Raw genomic sequence first — 23,396 nt, 5'->3', positions numbered from 1 at the left:
TATACGCTGCTGCTCTAAGAACCAGCTGTTTAGATCCACATATTCATATCTCGTTTATCATTGTGTTGATTAATGTAGTAACTAAATAGCTTCCTCCAATGAGTAAATTTGTAAAGTAACTGAAGATTTTGAAAACTGAGCAATATGAGTTTGGGATAATGTGTTTCTCTTTATATATATACATACATTTAAACTGACCAACCTCTAAATTACACAGCGTATATAAATGAATCCGTCAAAGTCATCTTGGACCCAACGATACACCGATGAGTTTCATCAATTACTGTGAGTACCACTAGTGGCTGAAACCACAATGCCTATACCCCAATGCAGGCGTAAGTTTGTTAAGGTAGATATATATATACTGATTTGAAAGAATATTTCCCCCTCAAATGCTCAAATAATTAAGTTTTTTTTGCTGATCCAAGAAGAAGGAAGTTTGTATATTTTTGTTTATTTGTAAATGTAAGGAATCGGATTATATCTGTAATTTAGGAAAAAATATCAATACAATCTCTTATGGTTAGGGACATTTAACATAAAAATAAAATGAATTGGTAATCATGAATATGTCTGCCTAAACTAAATATTGTCTCCGTCCGTCAAGTACTTATGCTTGTCTCTCTCAAAATGCACTAGAAGATGTTGAATCTTTGAAATGGGACAACGCCCGAATGTAAACGCGTTTGTCATGGTTGGGTGGGTAAAGACTAGGGACATACATCACCGCTGTTCCCTCCATCAGACAGAAGACGAACTACACCTTATTCTAAGCGGTTTCTAAATGCGTATTGGCGCAGAGTAGAAATGAGTTTTCTTTATTGGTTATTGATATTAACGTCGAGATCCTGTTTAATTTTTTTGAAGCGCATTATATCGATTTGTGTCAGGAAAACTGTGTAGCTAGGGGAGAAAGAACCCCGACCAATCCGACGAGCTGGACCCGAGCACACCGAGAATGCGCGCCTTCGAACCTAGCTTCCTATTAACATGAGGTCAGAAAAAAACCATCTACTGGCCAATGTCGGAATTAGAGCCTAAATAGGCTCTGGCCCTAACTCACTGCGAAGACTGAACAATACACCTTCGTAGCTAGCTTTTCCTTCTTATTTTCCCATTTTTGCTTGTCCTGCTGGGCGTTAAGTTTTTTCAAGCTTATTTGCATGTTTTCTTTGCTCTCACTCACTGCGTCTATCTATCTACCTCCGGTCTGCCTCTGGATCTTTGATAAACTTGGACTGACAGCAAATGCAGAAAGTTTTATTTGCATCACATCGGGCTGGCGTCCTACTCCGTTTCCCACCTAGATCAGGGGCCGTTAATTAAGTAAGTTGCCATAGGTTTTAGTTTCTTGCTTGTGTTCGTCCCTGAAACACACCTGCTAGTCGGATTCTCACTTGGTGCAGTGTCCTCACATTCGGAGTAGATACCTTGGAGCACTGCCATCAAAAATAGCTTTTCTGAAAGTACATCTGTTGTAGATTATAGATCACCATATCTTTATTATGGATCAAAGGACTTAAAGTCGGAGAAACACATACGGATAAATCAAGTCTACTGTTTCCAGATATTTGACTATGAAAACTATAAAGCGCCCATTCAAATCCATTGATATCTATCGTATTCAGCGGATAAGAATAGTCCTGTACTCAACGAATACGATAAGTCCTAAGATAGCTTTCATGGTTGTCTGTGGTTCAATAAGAAATTTAAAAGTCTGAAAATACTTCTACATGTACTTAAAATTCACAAATTAAAACCATTATGTGGCTCTGTAAGCGACTTTATCCAAATGAATTTATTGTGTTTATTTAGAAGTTCGATGCCAATCTATGATTCTTGTCGGAGGCAATACTGCCATCGTCTTTTCTGTCGTTGATATGATCGAGGTTGAAGGGGGTGTTGTGGTTGTAGTTGGGACTGGCACTGGGCTTGCACCGGAGAAACAGTTCTGCAGATCGATGTAGGACTGATCTAGGCGAGCCTCGTAGCGACGCGACGAGCTGTTGGAGCAGCCCTCTTCCCGGAAGGTCACCAGCTGGAGGTCCAGCGTCAGGTCGGCGGAGTACAGCGAAGCGGTTGAAGAAAGATTGTATGCATTCCTCACACTCTCGGAGCCCTGAAAATTCATTAAAATTAGTTCAAGCCTCTCAACTATGAGTAAGTGAGCGTGCAAATTAAATAACTGCGGTAGCGGATTGTGTTTTTAAAAAGTTTTTATTTTACTTCTAACTTCACTGATATAGATTTAAGTAGAGGGTCACAAAGGATTCCGGGCAAAGGGTTTGCGCGATCTTAATTTTTAGTTCGACTTTGCGGTGTCGCTTCTGGATCAAGACTGACTTGAACTTTCTGATCTTTGCATCGTTGATCCCTTTCGGGAATAGTTTTTCTATAAACATTTCAATTGATTTCGCCATCCCGAGTATTGGATTTTGTCATCCAAAGAGAGAACTGTAAAATGCCTAAAGTGCAGGATCTGCAGAAAGCCGGGAGTGAGATTGTTTATGAGAAGCCGGGTGTGGGCAAACATTGGTTTTCCATTTAGGCGAGTGTCAAAGATTGGGATTGCGGCGGGAGCCCTTGAGATTGTACATCTTAGAAATCAATTAGGCGGAGGCCCAAGATTGAAATTGTTTTCGTTTTGGAAAGCCAAAGATTGTTTACAACTCGTATAAGAGCTCAATAGAATTGGGTACGTTAACTCCCCCCATTCTTAAATGTTTCGTCCCGATACATTTTGAAGTTCTGATAGAGCTCTAATTTCTTCTGACAGTATTTGAATGTTGCTTTCCACTATTTCTTCTGACGGTATTCTTATTGATTTAATAAGTACAAATTTGGTTAATTTATAGCCGAAGTAAAATAACATTATCAATATCAAAATGATTAAGAATAATGTTGTTAATGGTAAGGCCGTATTACCTAATGTTATAAGGGGATTTAAAATATTAACATTATCAAAAGAAAATTGCTTATCATTCGATTGTATATAATCAACTAATTCAAAATCGCTATATCTATGATGCGATATATATCTTAGAATTTTACCCTTATCATTTATGTGGGTTATGTTATTTATTACAATTGTGTTGTTGAATATAAGGAGATACGATCCTAACAAAGTAGTATTGTCTACGATATTTTTGCCTGAAACTAATATGGCACCATCCTGAATGATGTCTATTTCTTTGTTTTTTTCCCTTTTTTTTAGTGCAGTTGGCTTTAAAGCCATTAACTAAATTGGTGAAACAGGTCTTCTTTAAATTTATTTGTGCGTAATTGTTAAAAGTTTCACTTTTAAAACTATTCATTAAATAGTATTTCTCCTTACATTCACAAACTTTTTCACTTATAACTAACATTCCATCATTTTGTGAGATGGCTCTTGCATGGTAAAACTTGCAAATATCTTTAATTTGAGGATATTTTATGTAAATGATTATTAAATCAGCATTTCGAATTATTTTAACCGTTGCAATGTCCAGCAGATCAGACAGTTCAACAGGATGTTTTTCATGCTTATAAATGTCCTCTATTTCGTTTTTATTTAAAATTTTTGTATTGAAAATGTTTACTTTTAAGAGGGTTATGGTATCAACTAAATTTAGTAGGTCAAAAGTTATTAATTTTAAACGATGCTTTCTCAGTATCTTTCTTCATTGTAGATGACATTTTTTAATGAATTTGATAGCAATTCAATTTCTTTGAAAAATTTGGAATTTATTACAAATTGTTTATTATTGTTTTCAGTTAATTCATTTACTTTATTTTTTATTTTCAAAAAGTCGTCATGAAAATATTTAATATTTGATGTTATCTTTATGTATAATTCTGTTTCTATTGTTGATTATAATTTTATTCGGTCGATTTTCCTTAACTACCTGCTTTTTGTATCGGGATTGAAGTTTATTTCTTTCCCCGAATTTCTTTTCATAAACTACTTCTCCTAATTTATAATCTTTTTCTCTTCTATCTTTGTTATGTAGCTTAAGCATTTTGGTCTGAGCTTCCTTAAGTAATATTGGATTATGCTTGTGTTCTATTTTGTTATACAATATGTCATATGGCATTTGATTGGTCGTTGAATGTATCGTCAGGTTATATTTCAGTGCCGCCCTTATTATTATTTCTGAATAATCTGTTAGATTTAGTTCATCCTTGATGCACCGCGCTATTTCTGTTAGTGTGGAATGTACCCTTTCTACCTGACCATTTGAGGTGCTGTGTCTGGGATCAGCATAATAAATAGTTAAGTTACTTCTTTGTATGAATGATCTAAATTGTGCTGAAGTAAAGCTTGGTTCGTTGTCAGTCATTGAAGATGTTGCTAACGGAAAGTGTTGCAAAATTTCCATTACCTTATTTTCAATGTTTAATTTACTTTGAATTTCCTTGACCACCAAGTATTTGGAATAAGAATCTATACAAGTTATGAATGTTAGGTTTTGGGCATAGTATATGTCTAAGTGTAATTGATCTCCTTCTTTTGCTGGAATGGGAGCTTCCCCAATTGGAATTTTTACAGGGTGTCTGTGATATTTGTTTTTGTTACAGATCTCACAATTTTTTATATATTCTTTTAATTTTTTGTGCAGGTTTGGCCAATAATACAGCTTAGTTATTTGTTTGTAATTTTCGTCTAGTCCTCTATGGGCTCTGCAATGTGTTTCTTCTATAATTATAGCTTTATCTTCTGAATTTACTACATCTTGAAGTTTTCCTTTAGCTTATTTTGGATAAGGTATAAATCTTCTAAAGTGCAGTGTATTCCTGTGGTTAAGTGAGGCTGAATAAATTCTTTTAAAATGATTAGCAGATTGTCTACCGTATCAAATTCAATAATATGTCGGGTATTTTCATAAACTCTTACTAACTCATGAACTGTGAATCTCCCTTGCGCTAATAGTAGCTGCTGTTTAAATTGACTTAGAGGCTTGCTAGTCTCTTGAATGACGTTTTCAAAACTACTCTCTGCTGAATGCTGAGTATTTATGTCTGATTCTGATTCTGTCTGGTCGACATCACTATCTGTCATATGATTTATTTTAATCCGAGATAAAGCGTCCGCTACTACGTTAGTTGAGCCTGGCTTATAAATGATTTTTGGTGTGAAACTTTCTATGAAGTAATACCAACGTTTCATTTCAACATTTGGATTTTTTTGCGACATTGCAAAGGACAAAGGTTGGTGATCTGTATGTATTTCAATTCCACTCACTCCGTATAAATAATTTCGCAAATTTTTTAATGCCCATACAATAGCTAATAATTCCTTTTTATTAGTAGCATATAATTGCTCGGTTTTACTTAAAGTTTTAGAAATAAATGTTATGGGATTCCCATCTTGCGACAAAACTGCACCTATTGCTATGTCCGATGCATCTGTGGTTAATGTGAATTTTTTATTGTAATCTGGTTGTACTAATTCAATATGTGCTATTAAACTGTCCTTTAAATTATTAAATGCTCCCATTGCTGGTTCATCCAGCTGTATTAATGTTTTCTTGGATGCCCTTCGTGAAACTTTCCCATTTACTCCACTCAGATATTTTGTTAATGGTTTGGCAATTGTAGCATAATTTCGGACAAATTTTCTGTAATACCCTGTTAGTCCTAAGAAGCTACGTAGCTCTCTGATATTTTTAGGAATTGGATAGTTTTGTATTGTGGAGATTTTGTCTGGATCTGTTTTAATGATATTTTGGGAAACAATGTATCCCAGAAACTTGGTTTCCAATTGAAAGAATTTAGACTTTTCTAGGGAAATTTTCATGTTAGCGTTTTGCAATATCTGTATTATATGAATTAGATCTTTATAATGTTGTTCTATAGTTTTTGAAAATATTATTATATCGTAAATATAGACGTGACAAGTTTTCCCAACTTGTTCTCTAAGTATATCGGCCATTGCCCTTTGGAAAATTCTGGGAGCGGTCGTCAATCCCATAGGCATTCTTAGAAATTCATATTTGCCGTTATTTATGGAAAAAGATGTTTTTTCAATATCTGATTCCCTCATTAAAATCTGATAGAAACCTGACTCTAAATCAATGGCCGAGAAATACTTTGCCTTACCTAAATTGGCAAGGATTACTGAAGGATCTTGCATAGGGTATCTATCCGGTATGGTGTTTTCATTAAGTTTCTTAAAGTCTATTACTAATCTATGTTTAGGAGTTCCGTCCTCATTTACTCCCTTCTTTGGTACTACTATTACCGGTGAATTATATGGTCTTTTACTAGGTCTGATTATACCTTCATCTAACATTTTACTTATTTCGTTATTAACGAAATCGTTAACCGAATAAGCGTATGGATACTGCTTGCCATATACCGGTCTATCATGTTCAGTGTTAATCTCTCCTTTTATATCCGTTCTGAACGGTAACTGTAAATTTATATTGGCATGGTCTTCTTCGATGATAGATACCATTTTCTCTCTGAGATTTTCTAAATTGTCCTCTTTGTAGGTTATTGTGTTATACAATTTCATTTTTGTCAATTCAGAATTTGCATAATTTTGAATGTCGGATATTTCTACGACGGCGCGTTCAGGATTTTTGCATCCCAAACTTTTAAATTGTTCATTGTCGGATAATTCAACGACGGCGTGTTCAGGATTCTTTAATCCCAAACTATTCGAACTTTTAGTGTCGGATAATTCAACGACGGCGTTCTCAGGATATTTTAATCCCAAACTATTAAAACTTTGGATGTCGGATAATTCAACGACGGCGGGTTCAGGATATTTGAATCCCAAGCTATATAAACTTCCTTCTACCTTTACTGAATCACTTTTCATTTCTTTTTCTTCTTCAAAATATTTTTTTATTATATATTCCTTCAACGGAAGGATGGTTTTTCCTTCTATAAAGGTTAAATTGTTTAAAGAAAGGACCTCGTCATATATTAGTTTCTCCTCATTGTCTTTATAACTTAAAGACCCCTTTCCTGTATCAATAACAGCTCCGATTTTCTTTAATAGGTTAAATCCTATTAGTAAATCTGCCTCCATTCCATCTATTTCATAAAACACTTGTTTTGTGTTGAAAATAGTTATATTATGGAAATATTTAATTATTGAAAACCCATTCACTGTAGCAACTTTCTTATAAATTGATAATTCTTTTTTATTTTCGTAAATTCCCTTTTTTATATAACAGGAAGTTGCTCCCGTATCTATCAAAACTTTTAATTCTCTGTTTATTTTTTTATCTACTCTTTTTAAGTAGGGCAGACATACTTCGGGGGCTGATCTAAAAAATGGTCCTCCTCAATGTTATTTCTCCGCATTGCTTTATTAGCCGGTTGTTCCGACATTTCGTTTGGCTTTCGTTTCTGCGCCTGATTTTCGTTAGACTGATTATTCGGTACTACGTTTGCCCTAAAATGCTGAGCTTGGTTATAATTGTTATTATTTCTCCTATAATAACCGTTAGTATTCTCCCGATAATTTCTATTATTATTATTTCCCCTGTATTGATTTCTGTTCTGTCGGTTCTTGATTTGTATCAATTCGTCTACATCCATTGGTTCTGGGGCCTGATTTTGTTGTCTATTACCCAAGAAATAGGGTTGTCCCCATGACATGTTATTCCTCTGAAGATCCCTTTTTTGGTCGAATGGTGAACTATTAGTCCTTGGTTGTCGTTGGTTGAATCTTAATGTATTGTAGTTATTATTCCCTGAATTTCTGGGGCCACTGAATTGGTAGGCAAATTGGGCCCGAATGTTATTTGATTGCAATTCCTGTACCTTTGCCAAGGCATTCGGTAAATCTGGGGGATTCAATGAAAATAGGATTTCTGCAATGCCGCCGTTTAGGCCAGTGACAAAAATGCGTAAGCCATTGTCTCTAATTTTCTTATTTGATTCTTTCGTGATTTCACTGTCCTTTCCGTGAGTCATTATTGTCTTATTTATTAACAAGGTCATTTTCTTGTTAACCTCGTTATAGAAATCTATTATTGAAAGGTTCCCTTGTCGGAGAACGCTTAACTCCTGTTCTATTATGTAAATTGGTCTCTTGCCACTGTAAACAAAGTCAAGTCGTGAAAGTATGGCATCAAAATTTAAAACTGTCGCGTGGTTGGTCAGTGCGTCATGTGCTGGTCCTGTTATTTTGTTTCTCAAAATTGTTAAGGCAATATAATATTGCTTACTTCCTTTCTTATATAACTTCACTGCAGTTTCTGCAGCTTCCCTCCATCCTACGTATTGGTTTAGTCCACCATTGAAAATTGGTAGGGATTCTATTACCTTTAATGTGGTGTCATCTTTTATTGTCTCGTCTATTGTTTCTGCCTGATAATCTGATACCTGATCGGATTTAGTTTCTATTTGTTTTAAATTTACAATTTGCTCCTGTACTTGTGAAATTTGAAATGCTATCAATTGTTTGACCAGATCTGCAGTGAGATCGGTCCTTGTTTGTGAATTAATCATTTTTAGTTTTTCAAAATCTAAAGTTAGTTGATCCACCTTAAATTTTTCTTATATGTTTGTTTTTATAATCTAATATAACCTAATTGAACTTATATATTTATTAATACAACTTTTGCTCACGAACTATCCGGTAGGGGTCGTCCTTCTTAGTTTGGCTGACAGATCTTCGAACGGGTCTTCCTTCTTGATTAGGCTGACAGGTCTTCGAACGGGTCTTCCTTCTTAAATTTCTTTGTTTAACTGGGTCTTCTGGGGGTCTTCCTTCTTTGGTTTAGCTGATAGTTTCACTTTCTTTGTGTTTTGGTTTGGTTGGTTTTGTTTAAAAACTTTGGTTTTTTTGTATTTTTGAATTGTCTTGATTAGCTTTTGTATTTATTTGTATTTTGTATTGTATTTGTATTTGTATTTGTATTGTATATTGTATTTATTTTTGCACACCCTAAGCTCCTAACAAAGTAGGATTTTCTACGATATTTTTGCCTGAAACTAATATGGCACCATCCTGAATGATGTCTATTTCTTTGTTTTTTTCCCTTTTTTTTAGAGCAGTTGGCTTTAAAGCCATTAAGTAAATTGGTGAAACAGGTCTTCTTTAAATTTATTTGTGCGTAATTGTTAAAAGTTTCACTTTTAAAATTATTCATTAAATAGTATTTCTCCTTACATTCACAAACTTTTTCACTTATAACTAACATTCCATCATTTTGTGAGATGGCTCTTGCATGGTAAAACTTGCAAATATCTTTAATTTGAGGATATTTTATGTAAATGATTATTAAATCAGCATTTCGAATTATTTTAACCGTTGCAATGTCCAGCAGATCAGACAGTTCAACAGGATGTTTTTCATGCTTATAAATGTCCTCTATTTCGTTTTTATTTAAAATTTTTGTATTGAAAATGTTTACTTTTAAGAGGGTTATGGTATCAACTAAATTTAGTAGGTCAAAAGTTATTAATTTTAAACGATGCTTTCTCAGTATCGTTTCTTCATTGTAGATGACATTTTTTAATGAATTTGATAGCAATTCAATTTCTTTGAAAAATTTGGAATTTATTACAAATTGTTTATTATTGTTTTCAGTTAATTCATTTACTTTATTTTTTATTTTCAAAAAGTCGTCATGAAAATATTTAATATTTGATGTTATCTTTATGTATAATTCTGTTTCTATTGTTGATTATAATTTTATTCGGTCGATTTTCCTTAACTACCTGCTTTTTGTATCGGGATTGAAGCTTATTTCTTTCCCCGAATTTCTTTTCATAAACTACTTCTCCTAATTTATAATCTTTTTCTCTTCTATCTTTGTTATGTAGCTTAAGCATTTTGGTCTGAGCTTCCTTAAGTAATATTGGATTATGCTTGTGTTCTATTTTGTTATACAATATGTCATATGGCATTTGATTGGTCGTTGAATGTATCGTCAGGTTATATTTCAGTGCCGCCCTTATTATTATTTCTGAATAATCTGTTAGATTTAGTTCATCCTTGATGCACCGCGCTATTTCTGTTAGTGTGGAATGTACCCTTTCTACCTGTCCATTTGAGGTGCTGTGTCTGGGATCAGCATAATAAATAGTTAAGTTACTTCTTTGTATGAATGATCTAAATTGTGCTGAAGTAAAGCTTGGTTCGTTGTCAGTCATTGAAGATGTTGCTAACGGAAAGTGTTGCAAAATTTCCATTACCTTATTTTCAATGTTTAATTTACTTTGAATTTCCTTGACCACCAAGTATTTGGAATAAGAATCTATACAAGTTATGAATGTTAGGTTTTGGGCATAGTATATGTCTAAGTGTAATTGATCTCCTTCTTTTGCTGGAATGGGAGCTTCCCCAATTGGAATTTTTACAGGGTGTCTGTGATATTTGTTTTTGTTACAGATCTCACAATTTTTTATATATTCTTTTAATTTTTTGTGCAGGTTTGGCCAATAATACAGCTTAGTTATTTGTTTGTAATTTTCGTCTAGTCCTCTATGGGCTCTGCAATGTGTTTCTTCTATAATTATAGCTTTATCTTCTGAATTTACTACATCTTGAAGTTTTCCTTTAGCTTATTTTGGATAAGGTATAAATCTTCTAAAGTGCAGTGTATTCCTGTGGTTAAGTGAGGCTGAATAAATTCTTTTAAAATGATTAGCAGATTGTCTACCGTATCAAATTCAATAATATGTCGGGTATTTTCATAAACTCTTACTAACTCATGAACTGTGAATCTCCCTTGCGCTAATAGTAGCTGCTGTTTAAATTGGCTTAGAGGCTTGCTAGTCTCTTGAATGACGTTTTCAAAACTACTCTCTGCTGAATGCTGAGTATTTATGTCTGATTCTGATTCTGTCTGGTCGACATCACTATCTGTCATATGATTTATTTTAATCCGAGATAAAGCGTCCGCTACTACGTTAGTTGAGCCTGGCTTATAAATGATTTTTGGTGTGAAACTTTCTATGAAGTAATACCAACGTTTCATTTCAACATTTGGATTTTTTTGCGACATTGCAAAGGACAAAGGTTGGTGATCTGTATGTATTTCAATTCCACTCACTCCGTGTAAATAATTTCGCAAATTTTTTAATGCCCATACAATAGCTAATAATTCCTTTTTATTAGTAGCATATAATTGCTCGGTTTTACTTAAAGTTTTAGAAATAAATGTTATGGGATTCCCATCTTGCGACAAAACTGCACCTATTGCTATGTCCGATGCATCTGTGGTTAATGTGAATTTTTTATTGTAATCTGGTTGTACTAATTCAATATGTGCTATTAAACTGTCCTTTAAATTATTAAATGCTCCCATTGCTGGTTCATCCAGCTGTATTAATGTTTTCTTGGATGCCCTTCGTGAAACTTTCCCATTTACTCCACTCAGATATTTTGTTAATGGTTTGGCAATTGTAGCATAATTTCGGACAAATTTTCTGTAATACCCTGTTAGTCCTAAGAAGCTACGTAGCTCTCTGATATTTTTAGGAATTGGATAGTTTTGTATTGTGGAGATTTTGTCTGGATCTGTTTTAATGATATTTTGGGAAACAATGTATCCCAGAAACTTGGTTTCCAATTGAAAGAATTTAGACTTTTCTAGGGAAATTTTCATGTTAGCGTTTTGCAATATCTGTATTATATGAATTAGATCTTTATAATGGTGTTCTATAGTTTTTGAAAATATTATTATATTGTCCATATAGACGTGACAAGTTTTCCCAACTTGTTCTCTAAGTATATCGTCCATTGCCCTTTGGAAAATTCTGGGAGCGTTCGTCAATCCCATAGGCATTCTTAGAAATTCATATTTGCCGTTATTTATGGAAAAAGATGTTTTTTCAATATCTGATTCCCTCATTAAAATCTGATAGAAACCTGACTCTAAATCAATGGCCGAGAAATACTTTGCCTTACCTAAATTGGCAAGGATTACTGAAGGATCTTGCATAGGGTATCTATCCTGTATGGTGTTTTCATTAAGTTTCTTAAAGTCTATTACTAATCTATGTTTAGGAGTTCCGTCCTCATTTACTCCCTTCTTTGGTACTACTATTACCGGTGAATTATATGGGCTTTTACTAGGTCTGATTATACCTTCATCTAACATTTTACTTATTTCGTTATTAACGAAATCGTTAACCGAATAAGCGTATGGATACTGCTTGCCATATACCGGTCTATCATGTTCAGTGTTAATCTCTCCTTTTATATCCGTTCTGAACGGTAACTGTAAATTTATATTGGCATGGTCTTCTTCGATGATAGATACCATTTTCTCTCTGAGATTTTCTAAATTGTCCTCTTTGTAGGTTATTGTGTTATACAATTTCATTTTTGTCAATTCAGAATTTGCATAATTTTGAATGTCGGATATTTCTACGACGGCGCGTTCGGGATTTTTGCATCCCAAACTTTTAAATTGTTCATTGTCGGATAATTCAACGACGGCGTGTTCAGGATTCTTTAATCCCAAACTATTCGAACTTTTAATGTCGGATAATTCAACGACGGCGTTCTCAGGATATTTTAATCCCAAACTATTAAAACTTTGGATGTCGGATAATTCAACGACGGCGGGTTCAGGATATTTGAATCCCAAACTATTGACGGATAATTCTTCGTCGGCGTGCTCAGGATTTTTTGATCCCAAGCTATATAAACTTCCTTCTACCTTTACTGAATCACTTTTCATTTCTTTTTCTTCTTCAAAATATTTTTTTATTATATATTCCTTCAACGGAAGGATGGTTTTTCCTTCTATAAAGGTTAATTTGTTTAAAGAAAGGACCTCGTCATATATTAGTTTCTCCTCATTGTCTTTATAACTTAAAGTCCCCTTTCCTGTATGAATAACAGCTCCGATTTTCTTTAATAGGTTAAATCCTATTAGTAAATCTGCCTCCATTCCATCTATTTCATAAAACACTTGTTTTGTGTTGAAAATAGTTATATTATGGAAATATTTAATTATTGAAAACCCATTCACTGTAGCAACTTTCTTATAAATTGATAATTCTTTTTTATTTTCCTAAATTCCCTTTTTTATATAACAGGAAGTTGCTCCCGTATCTATCAAAACTTTTAATTCTCTGTTTATTTTTTTATCTACTCTTTTTAAGTAGGGCAGACCTACTTCGGGGGCTGATCTAAAAAATGGTCCTCCTCAATGTTATTTCTCCGCATTGCTTTATTAGCCGGTTGTTCCGACATTTCGTTTGGCTTTCGTTTCTGCGCCTGATTTTCGTTAGACTGATTATTCGGTACTACGTTTGCTCTAAAATGCTGAGCTTGGTTATAATTGTTATTATTTCTCCTATAATAACCGTTAGTATTCTCCCGATAATTTCTATTATTATTATTTCCCCTGAATTGATTGCTGTTCTGTCGGTTCTTGATTTGTATCAATTCGTCTACATCCATTGGTTCTGGGGCCTGATTTTGTTGTCTATTACCCAAGAAATAGGGTTGTCCCCATGACATGTTATTCCTCTGAAGATCCCTTTTTTGGTCGAATGGTGAACTATTAGTCCTTGGTTGTCGTTGGTTGAATCTTAATGTATTGTAGTTATTATTCCCTGAATTTCTGGGGCCACTGAATTGGTAGGCAAATTGGGCCCGAATGTTATTTGATTGCAATTCCTGTACCTTTGCCAAGGCATTCGGTAAATCTGGGGGATTCAATGAAAATAGGATTTCTGCAATGCCGCCGTTTAGGCCAGTGACAAAAATGCGTAAGCCATTGTCTCTAATTTTCTTATTTGATTCTTTCGTGATTTCACTGTCCTTTCCGTGAGTCATTATTGTCTTATTTATTAACAAGGTCATTTTCTTGTTAACCTCGTTATAGAAATCTATTATTGAAAGGTTCCCTTGTCGGAGAACGCTTAACTCCTGTTCTATTATGTAAATTGGTCTCTTGTCACTGTAAACAAAGTCAAGTCGTGAAAGTATGGCATCAAAATTTAAAACTGTCGCGTGGTTGGTCAGTGCGTCATGTGCTGGTCCTGTTATTTTGTTTCTCAAAATTGTTAAGGCAATATAATATTGCTTACTTCCTTTCTTATATAACTTCACTGCAGTTTCTGCAGCTTCCCTCCATCCTACGTATTGGTTTAATCCCCCATGGAAATTTGGTAGGGATTCTATTACCTTTAATGTGGTGTCATCTTTTATTGTCTCGTCTATTGTTTCTGCCTGATAATCTGATACCTGATCGGATTTAGTTTCTATTTGTTTTAAATTTACAATTTGCTCCTGTACTTGTGAAATTTGAAATGCTATCAATTGTTTGACCAGATCTGCAGTGAGATCGGTCCTTGTTTGTGAATTAATCATTTTTAGTTTTTCAAAATCTAAAGTTAGTTGATCCACCTTAAATTTTTCTTATATGTTTGTTTTTATAATCTAATATAACCTAATTGAACTTATATATTTATTAATACAACTTTTGCTCACGAACTATCCTGTAGGGGTCGTCCTTCTTAGTTTGGCTGACAGATCTTCGAACGGGTCTTCCCTCTTGATTAGGCTGACAGGTCTTCGAACGGGTCTTCCTTCTTAAATTTCTTTGTTTAACTGGGTCTTCTGGGGGTCTTCCTTCTTTGGTTTAGCTGATAGTTTCACTTTCTTTGTGTTTTGGTTTGGTTGGTTTTGTTTAAAAACTTTGGTTTTTTTGTATTTTTGAATTGTCTTGATTAGCTTTTGTATTTATTTGTATTTTGTATTGTATTTGTATTTGTATTTGTATTGTATATTGTATTTATTTTTGCACACCCTAAGCTCCTAACAAAGTAGTATTTTCTACGATATTTTTGCCTGAAACTAATATGGCACCATCCTGAATGATGTCTATTTCTTTGTTTTTTTCCCTTTTTTTTAGAGCAGTTGGCTTTAAAGCCATTAAGTAAATTGGTGAAACAGGTCTTCTTTAAATTTATTTGTGCGTAATTGTTAAAAGTTTCACTTTTAAAATTATTCATTAAATAGTATTTCTCCTTACATTCACAAACTTTTTCACTTATAACTAACATTCCATCATTTTGTGAGATGGCTCTTGCATGGTAAAACTTGCAAATATCTTTAATTTGAGGATATTTTATGTAAATGATTATTAAATCAGCATTTCGAATTATTTTAACCGTTGCAATGTCCAGCAGATCAGACAGTTCAACAGGCTGTTTTTCATGCTTATAAATGTCCTCTATTTCGTTTTTATTTAAAATTTTTGTATTGAAAATGTTTACTTTTAAGAGGGTTATGGTATCAACTAAATTTAGTAGGTCAAAAGTTATTAATTTTAAACGATGCTTTCTCAGTATCGTTTCTTCATTGTAGGTGAAATTTTTTAATGAATTTGATAGCAATTCAATTTCTTTGAAAAATTTGGAATTTATTACAAATTGTTTATTATTATTTTCAGTTAATTCATTTACTTTATTTTGTATTTTCAAAAAGTCGTCATGAAAATATTTAATATTTGATGTTATCTTTATGTATAATTCTGTTTCTATTGTTGATTATAATTTTATTCGGTCGATTTTCCTTAACTACCTGCTTTTTGTATCGGGATTGAAGTTTCTTTCTTTCCCCGATTTTCTTTTCATAAACTACTTCTCCTAATTTATAATCTTTTTCTCTTCTATCTTTGTTATGTAGCTTAAGCATTTTGGTCTGAGCTTCCTTAAGTAATATTGGATTATGCTTGTGTTCTATTTTGTTATACAATATGTCATATGGCATTTGATTGGTCGTTGAATGTATCGTCAGGTTATATTTCAGTGCCGCCCTTATTATTATTTCTGAATAATCTGTTAGATTTAGTTCATACTTGATGCACCGCGCTATTTCTGTTAGTGTGGAATGTACCCTTTCTACCTGACCATTTGAGGTGCTGTGTATGGGATCAGCATAATAAATAGTTAAGTTACTTCTTTGTATGAATGATCTAAATTGTGCTGAAGTAAAGCTTGGTTCGTTGTCAGTCATTAAAGATGTTGCTAACGGAAAGTGTTGCAAAATTTCCATTACCTTATTTTCAATGTTTAATTTACTTTGAATTTCCTTGACCACCAAGTATTTGGAATAAGAATCTATACAAGTTATGAATGTTAGGTTTTGGGCATAGTATATGTCTAAGTGTAATTGATCTCCTTCTTTTGCTGGAATGGGAGCTTCCCCAATTGGAATTTTTACAGGGTGTCTGTGATATTTGTTTTTGTTACAGATCTCACAATTTTTTATATATTCTTTTAATTTTTTGTGCAGGTTTGGCCAATAATCCTTTTTAGTTATTTGTTTGTAATTTTCGTCTAGTCCTCTATGGGCTCTGCAATGTGTTTCTTCTATAATTATAGCTTTATCTTCTGAATTTACTACATCTTGAAGTTTTCCTTTAGCTTATTTTGGATAAGGTATAAATCTTCTAAAGTGCAGTGTATTCCTGTGGTTAAGTGAGGCTGAATAAATTCTTTTAAAATGATTAGCAGATTGTCTACCGTATCAAATTCAATAATATGTCGGGTATTTTCATAAACTCTTACTAACTCATGAACTGTGAATCTCCCTTGCGCTAATAGTAGCTGCTGTTTAAATTGGTTTAGAGGCTTGCTATTCTCTTGAATGACGGTTTCAAAACTACTCTCTGCTGAATGCTGAGTATTTATGTCTGAGTCTGATTCTGTCTGGTCGACATCACTATCTGTCATATGATTTATTTTAATCCGAGATAAAGCGTCCGATACTACGTTAGTTGAGCCTGGCTTATAAATGATTTTTGGTGTGAAACTTTCTATGAAGTAATACCAACGTTTCATTTCAACATTTGGATTTTTTTGCGACATTGCAAAGGACAAAGGTTGGTGATCTGTATTTATTTCAATTCCACTCACTCCGTATAAATAATTTCGCAAAGTTTTTAATGCCCATACAATAGCTAATAATTCCTTTTTATTAGTAGCATATAATTGCTCGGTTTTACTTAAAGTTTTAGAAATAAATGTTATGGGATTCCCATCTTGCGACAAAACTGCACCTATTGCTATGTCCGATGCATCTGTGGTTTAAATTATTGTCCTTTAAATTATTAAATGCTCCCATTGCTGGTTCATCCAGCTGTATTAATGTTTTCTTGGATGCCCTTCGTGAAACTTTCCCATTTACTCCACTCAGATATTTTGTTAATGGTTTGGCAATTGTAGCATAATTTCGGACAAATTTTCTGTAATACCCTGTTAGTCCTAAGAAGCTACGTAGCTCTCTGATATTTTTAGGAATTGGATAGTTTTGTATTGTGGAGATTTTGTCTGGATCTGTTTTAATGATATTTTGGGAAACAATGTATCCCAGAAACTTGGTTTCCAATTGAAAGAATTTAGACTTTTCTAGGGAAATTTTCATGTTAGCGTTTTGCAATATCTGTATTATATGAATTAGATCTTTATAATGTTGTTCTATAGTTTTTGAAAATATTATTATATCGTCCATATAGACGTGACAAGTTTTCCCAACTTGTTCTCTAAGTATATCGTCCATTGCCCTTTGGAAAATTCTGGGAGCGTTCGTCAATCCCATAGGCATTCTTAGAAATTCATATTTGCCGTTATTTATGGAAAAAGATGTTTTTTCAATATCTGATTCCCTCACTAAAATCTGATAGAAACCTGACTCTAAATCAATGGCCGAGAAATACTTTGCCTTACCTAAATTGGCAAGGATTACTGAAGGATCTTGCATAGGGTATCTATCCGGTATGGTGTTTTCATTAAGTTTCTTAAAGTCTATTACTAATCTATGTTTAGGAGTTCCGTCCTCATTTACTCCCTTCTTTGGTACTACTATTACCGGTGAATTATATGGGCATTTACTAGGTCTGATTATACCTTCATCTAACATTTTACTTATTTCGTTATTAACGAAATCGTTAACCGAATAAGCGTATGTATACTGCTTGCCATATACCGGTCTATCATGTTCAGTGTTAATCTCTCCTTTTATATCCGTTCTGAACGGTAACTGTAAATTTATATGGGCATGGTCTTCTTCGATGATAGATACCATTTTCTCTCTGAGATTTTCTAAATTGTCCTCTTTGTAGGTTATTGTGTTATACAATTTCATTTTTTTCAATTCAGAATTTGCATAATTTTGAATGTCGGATATTTCTACGACGGCGCGTTCAGGATTTTTGCATCCCAAACTTTTAAATTGTTCATTGTCGGATAATTCAACGACGGCGTGTTCAGGATTCTTTAATCCCAAACTATTCGAACTTTTAGTGTCGGATAATTCAACGACGGCGTTCTCAGGATATTTTAATCCCAAACTATTAAAACTTTGGATGTCGGATAATTCAACGACGGCGGGTTCAGGATATTTGAATCCCAAACTATTGACGGATAATTCTTCGTCGGCGTGCTCAGGATTTTTTTAACCCAAGCTATATAAACTTCCTTCTACCTTTACTGAATCACTTTTCATTTCTTTTTCTTTTTCAAAATATTTTTTTTATTATATATTCCTTCAACGGAAGGATGGTTTTTCCTTCTATAAAGGTTAATTTGTTTAAAGAAAGGACCTCGTCATATATTAGTTTCTCCTCATTGTCTTTATAACTTAAAGTCTCCTTTCCTGTATCAATAACAGCTCCGATTTTCTTTAATAGGTTAAATCCTATTAGTAAATCTGCCTCCATTCCATCTATTTCATAAAACACTTGTTTTGTGTTGAAAATAGTTATATTATGGAAATATTTAATTATTGAAAACCCATTCACTGTAGCAACTTTCTTATAAATTGATAATTCTTTTTTATTTTCGTAAATTCCCTTTTTTATATAACAGGAAGTTGCTCCCGTATCTATCAAAACTTTTAATTCTCTGTTTATTTTTTTATCTACTCTTTTTAAGTAGGGCAGACCTACTTCGGGGCTGATCTAAAAAATGGTCCTCCTCAATGTTATTTATCCGCATTGCTTTATTAGCCGGTTGTTCCGACATTTGGTTTGGCTTTCGTTTCTGCGCCTGATTTTCGTTAGACTGATTATTCGGTACTACGTTTGCCCTACAATGCTGAGCTTGGTTATAATTGTTATTATTTGTCCTATAATAACCGTTAGTATTCTCCCGATAATTTCTATTATTATTATTTCCCCTGAATTGATTGCTGTTCTGTCGGTTCTTGATTTGTATCAATTCGTCTACATCCATTGGTTCTGGGGCCTGATTTTGTTGTCTATTAGTCAAGAAATAGGGTTGTCCCCATGACATTTTATTCCTCTGAAGATCCCTTTTTTGGTCGAATGGTGAACTATTAGTCCTTGGTTGTCGTTGGTTGAATCTTAATGTATTCTAGTTATTATTCCCTGAATTTCTGGGGCCACTGAATTGGTAGGCAAATTGGGCCCGAATGTTATTTGATTGCAATTCCTGTACCTTTGCCAAGGCATTCGGTAAATCTGGGGGATTCAATGAAAATAGGATTTCTGCAATGCCGCCGTTTAGGCCAGTGACAAAAATGCGTAAGCCATTGTCTCTAATTTTCTTATTTGATTCTTTCGTGATTTCACTGTCCTTTCCGTGAGTCATTATTGTCTTATTTATTAACAAGGTCATTTTCTTGTTAACCTCGTTATAGAAATCTATTATTGAAAGGTTCCCTTGTCGGAGGACGCTTAACTCCTTTTCTATTATGTAAATTGGTCTCTTGTCACTGTAAACAAAGCCAATTCGTGAAAGTATGGCATCAAAATTTAAAACTGTCCCGTGGTTGGTCAGTGCGTCATGTGCTGGTCCTGTTATTTTGTTTCTCAAAATTGTTAAGGCAATATAATATTGCTTACTTCCTTTCTTATATAACTTCACTGCAGTTTCTGCAGCTTCCCTCCATCCTACGTATTGGTTTAATCCACCATTGAAAATTGGTAGGGATTCTATTACCTTTAATGTGGTGTCATCTTTTATTGTCTCGTCTATTGTTTCTGTCTGATAATCTGATACCTGATCGGATTTAGTTTCTATTTGTTTTAAATTTACAATTTGCTCCTGTACTTGTGAAATTTGAAATGCTATCAATTGTTTGACCAGATCTGCAGTGAGATCGGTCCTTGTTTGTGAGTTAATCATTTTTAGTTTTTCAAAATCTAAAGTTAGTTGATCCACCTTAAATTTTTCTTATATGTTTGTTTTTATAATCTAATATAACCTAATTGAACTTATATATTTATTAATACAACTTTTGTTCACGAACTATCCGGTAGGGGTCGTCCTTCTTAGTTTGGCTGACAGATCTTCGAACGGGTCTTCCTTCTTGATTTGGCTAACAGGTCTTCGAACGGGTCTTCCTTCCTAAATTTCTTTGTTTAACTGGGTCTTCTGGGGGTCTTCCTTCTTTGGTTTAGCTGATAGTTTCACTTTCTTTGTGTTTTGGTTTGGTTGGTTTTGTTTAAAAACTTTGGTTTTTTTTGGATTTTTTGTATTTTTGAAAGGTCTTGATTAGCTTTTGTATTTATTTGTATTTTGTATTGTATTTGTATTTGTATTGTATATTGTATTTATTTTTGCACACCCTAAGCTCCGGTTTGTTTCCTTTTTATTTCACTTTTTCTTATCTTATATCTCACAGTCACTCCGCGTTTTTATATCTGAAGGATTTATTCCATTAATTAATTGTCCTTCGGGTTTCGGCACGACGCAACATTTTTATTATTCGGTGCTTTTTATACAACGTCGCCCCACGTTGGGCGCCAATTAAATAACTGCGGTAGCGGATTGTGTTTTTAAAAAGTTTTTATTTTACTTCTAACTTCACTGATATAGATTTAAGTAGAGGGTCACAAAGGATTCCGGACAAAGGGTTTGCGCGATCTTAATTTTTAGCTGGACTTTGCGGTGTCGCTTTTGGATCAAGACTGACTTGAACTTTCTGATCTTTGCATCGTTGATCCTTTTCGGGAATAGTTTTTCTATAAACATTTCAATTGATTTCGCCATCCCGAGTATTGGATTTCGTCATCCAAAGAGAGAACTGTAAAATGCCTAAAGTGCAGGATCTGCAGAAAGCCGGGAGTGAGATTGTTTATGAGAAGCCGGGTGTGGGCAAACATTGGTTTTCCATTTAGGCGAGTGTCAAAGATTGGGATTGCGGCGGTAGCCCTTGAGATTGTACATCTTAGAAATCAATTAGGCGGAGGTACAAGATTGAAAATGTTTTCGTTTTGGAAAGCCAAAGATTGTTTACAACTCGTATAAGAGCTCAATAGAATTGGGTACGTTAACTTGCATACCTGAGCGGAGTAGCAGTTCAGGGACTCGAGAGCGTTCGCTGTGTAGGTGCAGTCCGTTAGCGCCTTACAAACTTCGAGCGTTGTGTTTCCCAGGCTATAGACAACCTGATTGTACTTTGCGTAGAGGTCGGCGGTCTGATTGATGGCCTGTTCCTTGCACAGGCCGTACTCGTACTCGAATTGCTTGAGGTGTTTGTCAAACTCTTCGCTATAGTACTGAAAGCAGGCCATGGAACGGGTGGGGTTATCCCTCTGCAGTTCGGAAGTGAAGCTCATTAGCTGCAACATCCGGGAGTGGCCGGACATCAGGGATGTTGGAGTGGCAGTGGAGCTAGAGCTGGCCGCCAGGCAGGCCAGCAGGATGACGACGAGAAGTCCGTGCTGCATGTTATTTGTTCGAGTGTTTCTTCGAAACTTGGTCAAAAGCGACTTGTGGTCAATGCTTTTATGGCACGTAACAATGAGGGAACACCAATTATCTATGAATTTACAAGACCACTGGGACTCTGTGGCCCCTTATCTTGCCACTGATAAAGACAATCACTAATGGAATCGCATTATACTAGTTCCTGTGGACCCAAAGAATACGACCAAGTCGACTTATCAGTCATCGACTACCCCTATCAGGGGCTTTCCCTTAGACTTTAAAAATTAAATTATATATTTATTGATTGCGGTAAATCCTTGGGACTAATTCTTATCTCAAACTCTGCATAAAAGAATCCCTCAAATTAATTTTCGGTTCAATAATTTCGTTATAAACAATATTATATTTTAAGAACCGGGGAGCACGGTTCGGTGAACCACCCGAACGAAATTGCGGAATTTCCTGTTATTCTTAATTTCCAAGGCCCAACTTCCGAGAAATAAGATAATAACGATTCGCGCCTGTCTTGAAGCTTATCGCCAAACAAAAGGCAAACAAAGAACCAACTTCCCGAGAGGTAATCACTCAATTACACCCAAATTTCCAAGGTGTAGAATTTTGCACCACACTGCGTATGCTTAATATTGCACACGTAACCTTACAGTTCTGCCTCGCTGTCACTGTCAATGTCGCTGCCTCTTCATCCTCCTTCAGGCTGAGCTGCATACTAAGCAGTAGGGAGTCCGTCCTGATGCTGCTGCATCTGCCCCAAGGTTCGCGCTCCAGCGAGCTGTCGAGTAGTGTCTGCTACACGGAGCGCGGAGCAGCTCCCGCTGATGGATTGTCAGCCATCAGGCCACTTTGGTAACGCTGCTAAATGGCTCACAAATAAGTGTACTAGTTTAGTAAATAGCCCAGCAGCAAACAATTTTCAATGCTGCTCAATGTCTCTCCGGCTGTCAGTTGGAAACTCACTTACTCGCTCGCTTCGAGAGTGAGTCAACAGCTCGAAGAAAAATCACCTCGGGAATTGTTTATAATTTTTTTACGACCCCACTTATGCGTACTTTGCCATATCAACCAAATGCGTTTCTTCAAAGATAACCAACTAAAAAACATTTGCCTAGTGACTAACAATTAACAATTGCGTGCCATAAACACACAAATAACGAGGGGGAACGTTGTGAGTTGCTGCGGACACCGCAACTCTACAGTTATACCCGATACTAAGCCAGTATGACTCTCCTCCGGCAGACGCCGCTAATATTAAACGACACGACAAAGAGTGCGTGCGAGAGAGACAGAAAATCAGTCTAAGCGTGACGTCACGCGCAGCGTAGCCACTGCAAATTGATTTGTTTCCTTTGGTTATAAAAATGATCTGATCTGATCCAGATTCAGCAACCAGATAGATATGGTCGTTATCTATGATTCTGCGTTTTTAGTTTTCTCGAATCTGCAATATTGTGGATGCAACAGATTTTCGTCCTTTGTGTGGGCGGAAGGGGGTAAGGCGAAATTTTGAGATACACGTTTTATAGTGAGATCTAACAGGAGTGCGGATAACAAATTTGGTTACTCTAGCCTTAATAGTCTCTGAGATTTTTGAATATCCCCAGATTTTCGTCCATTGCGGGGGCGGAAGGGGGTGTGGCGAAATTTTGAGACAAACTCGTCTCGGAACGAAATATTAGGAGTCCGTATACCAAATTTGGTTGCTCTAGCTTTTATAGTCTCTGAGATCTAGGCGCTAATGTTTTACTCTAAGCAAAGCCGCCTATGCTACGTGTGTGTTAGAGAGAGACAGG

At 34.9% G+C, this 23,396-nt stretch overlaps 1 protein-coding gene across 1 annotated transcript; it reads right to left on the bottom strand.

Moving 5' to 3' along the window:
* Positions 1-1,776: 1,776 nt before the first annotated feature.
* Positions 1,777-21,639, bottom strand: LOC117192080. The gene is made up of 2 exons (XM_033396783.1): positions 21,222-21,639; positions 1,777-2,119 (listed from the first exon to the last, which is right to left on the bottom strand). Exons 1-2 carry the CDS (start codon positions 21,606-21,608, stop codon positions 1,808-1,810), a joined length of 699 nt encoding a protein of 232 aa, XP_033252674.1. The 5' UTR covers positions 21,609-21,639; the 3' UTR covers positions 1,777-1,807.
* Positions 21,640-23,396: the final 1,757 nt, after the last annotated feature.

Source organism: Drosophila miranda, assembly GCF_003369915.1.
Source record: "Drosophila miranda strain MSH22 chromosome Y unlocalized genomic scaffold, D.miranda_PacBio2.1 Contig_Y1_pilon, whole genome shotgun sequence".
NCBI classification, from domain to species: Eukaryota; Metazoa; Arthropoda; class Insecta; order Diptera; family Drosophilidae; genus Drosophila; species Drosophila miranda.
Note: the sequence above shows the minus strand (reverse complement) of the source record. Positions and strands in the feature narration are given on the sequence as shown.

What these genes read in the sequence shown, in the direction of transcription:
- LOC117192080 (XM_033396783.1), bottom strand. Translation starts at nt 21,608, where the DNA reads ATGCAGCACGGACTTCTCGTCGTCATCCTGCTGGCCTGCCTGGCGGCC. An exon ending in TGAACTGCTACTCCGCTCAG is followed by an intron (nt 2,120 to 21,221) that starts GTATGCAAGTTA and finishes ATGAATTTTCAG; the next exon opens with GGCTCCGAGAGTGTGAGGAA.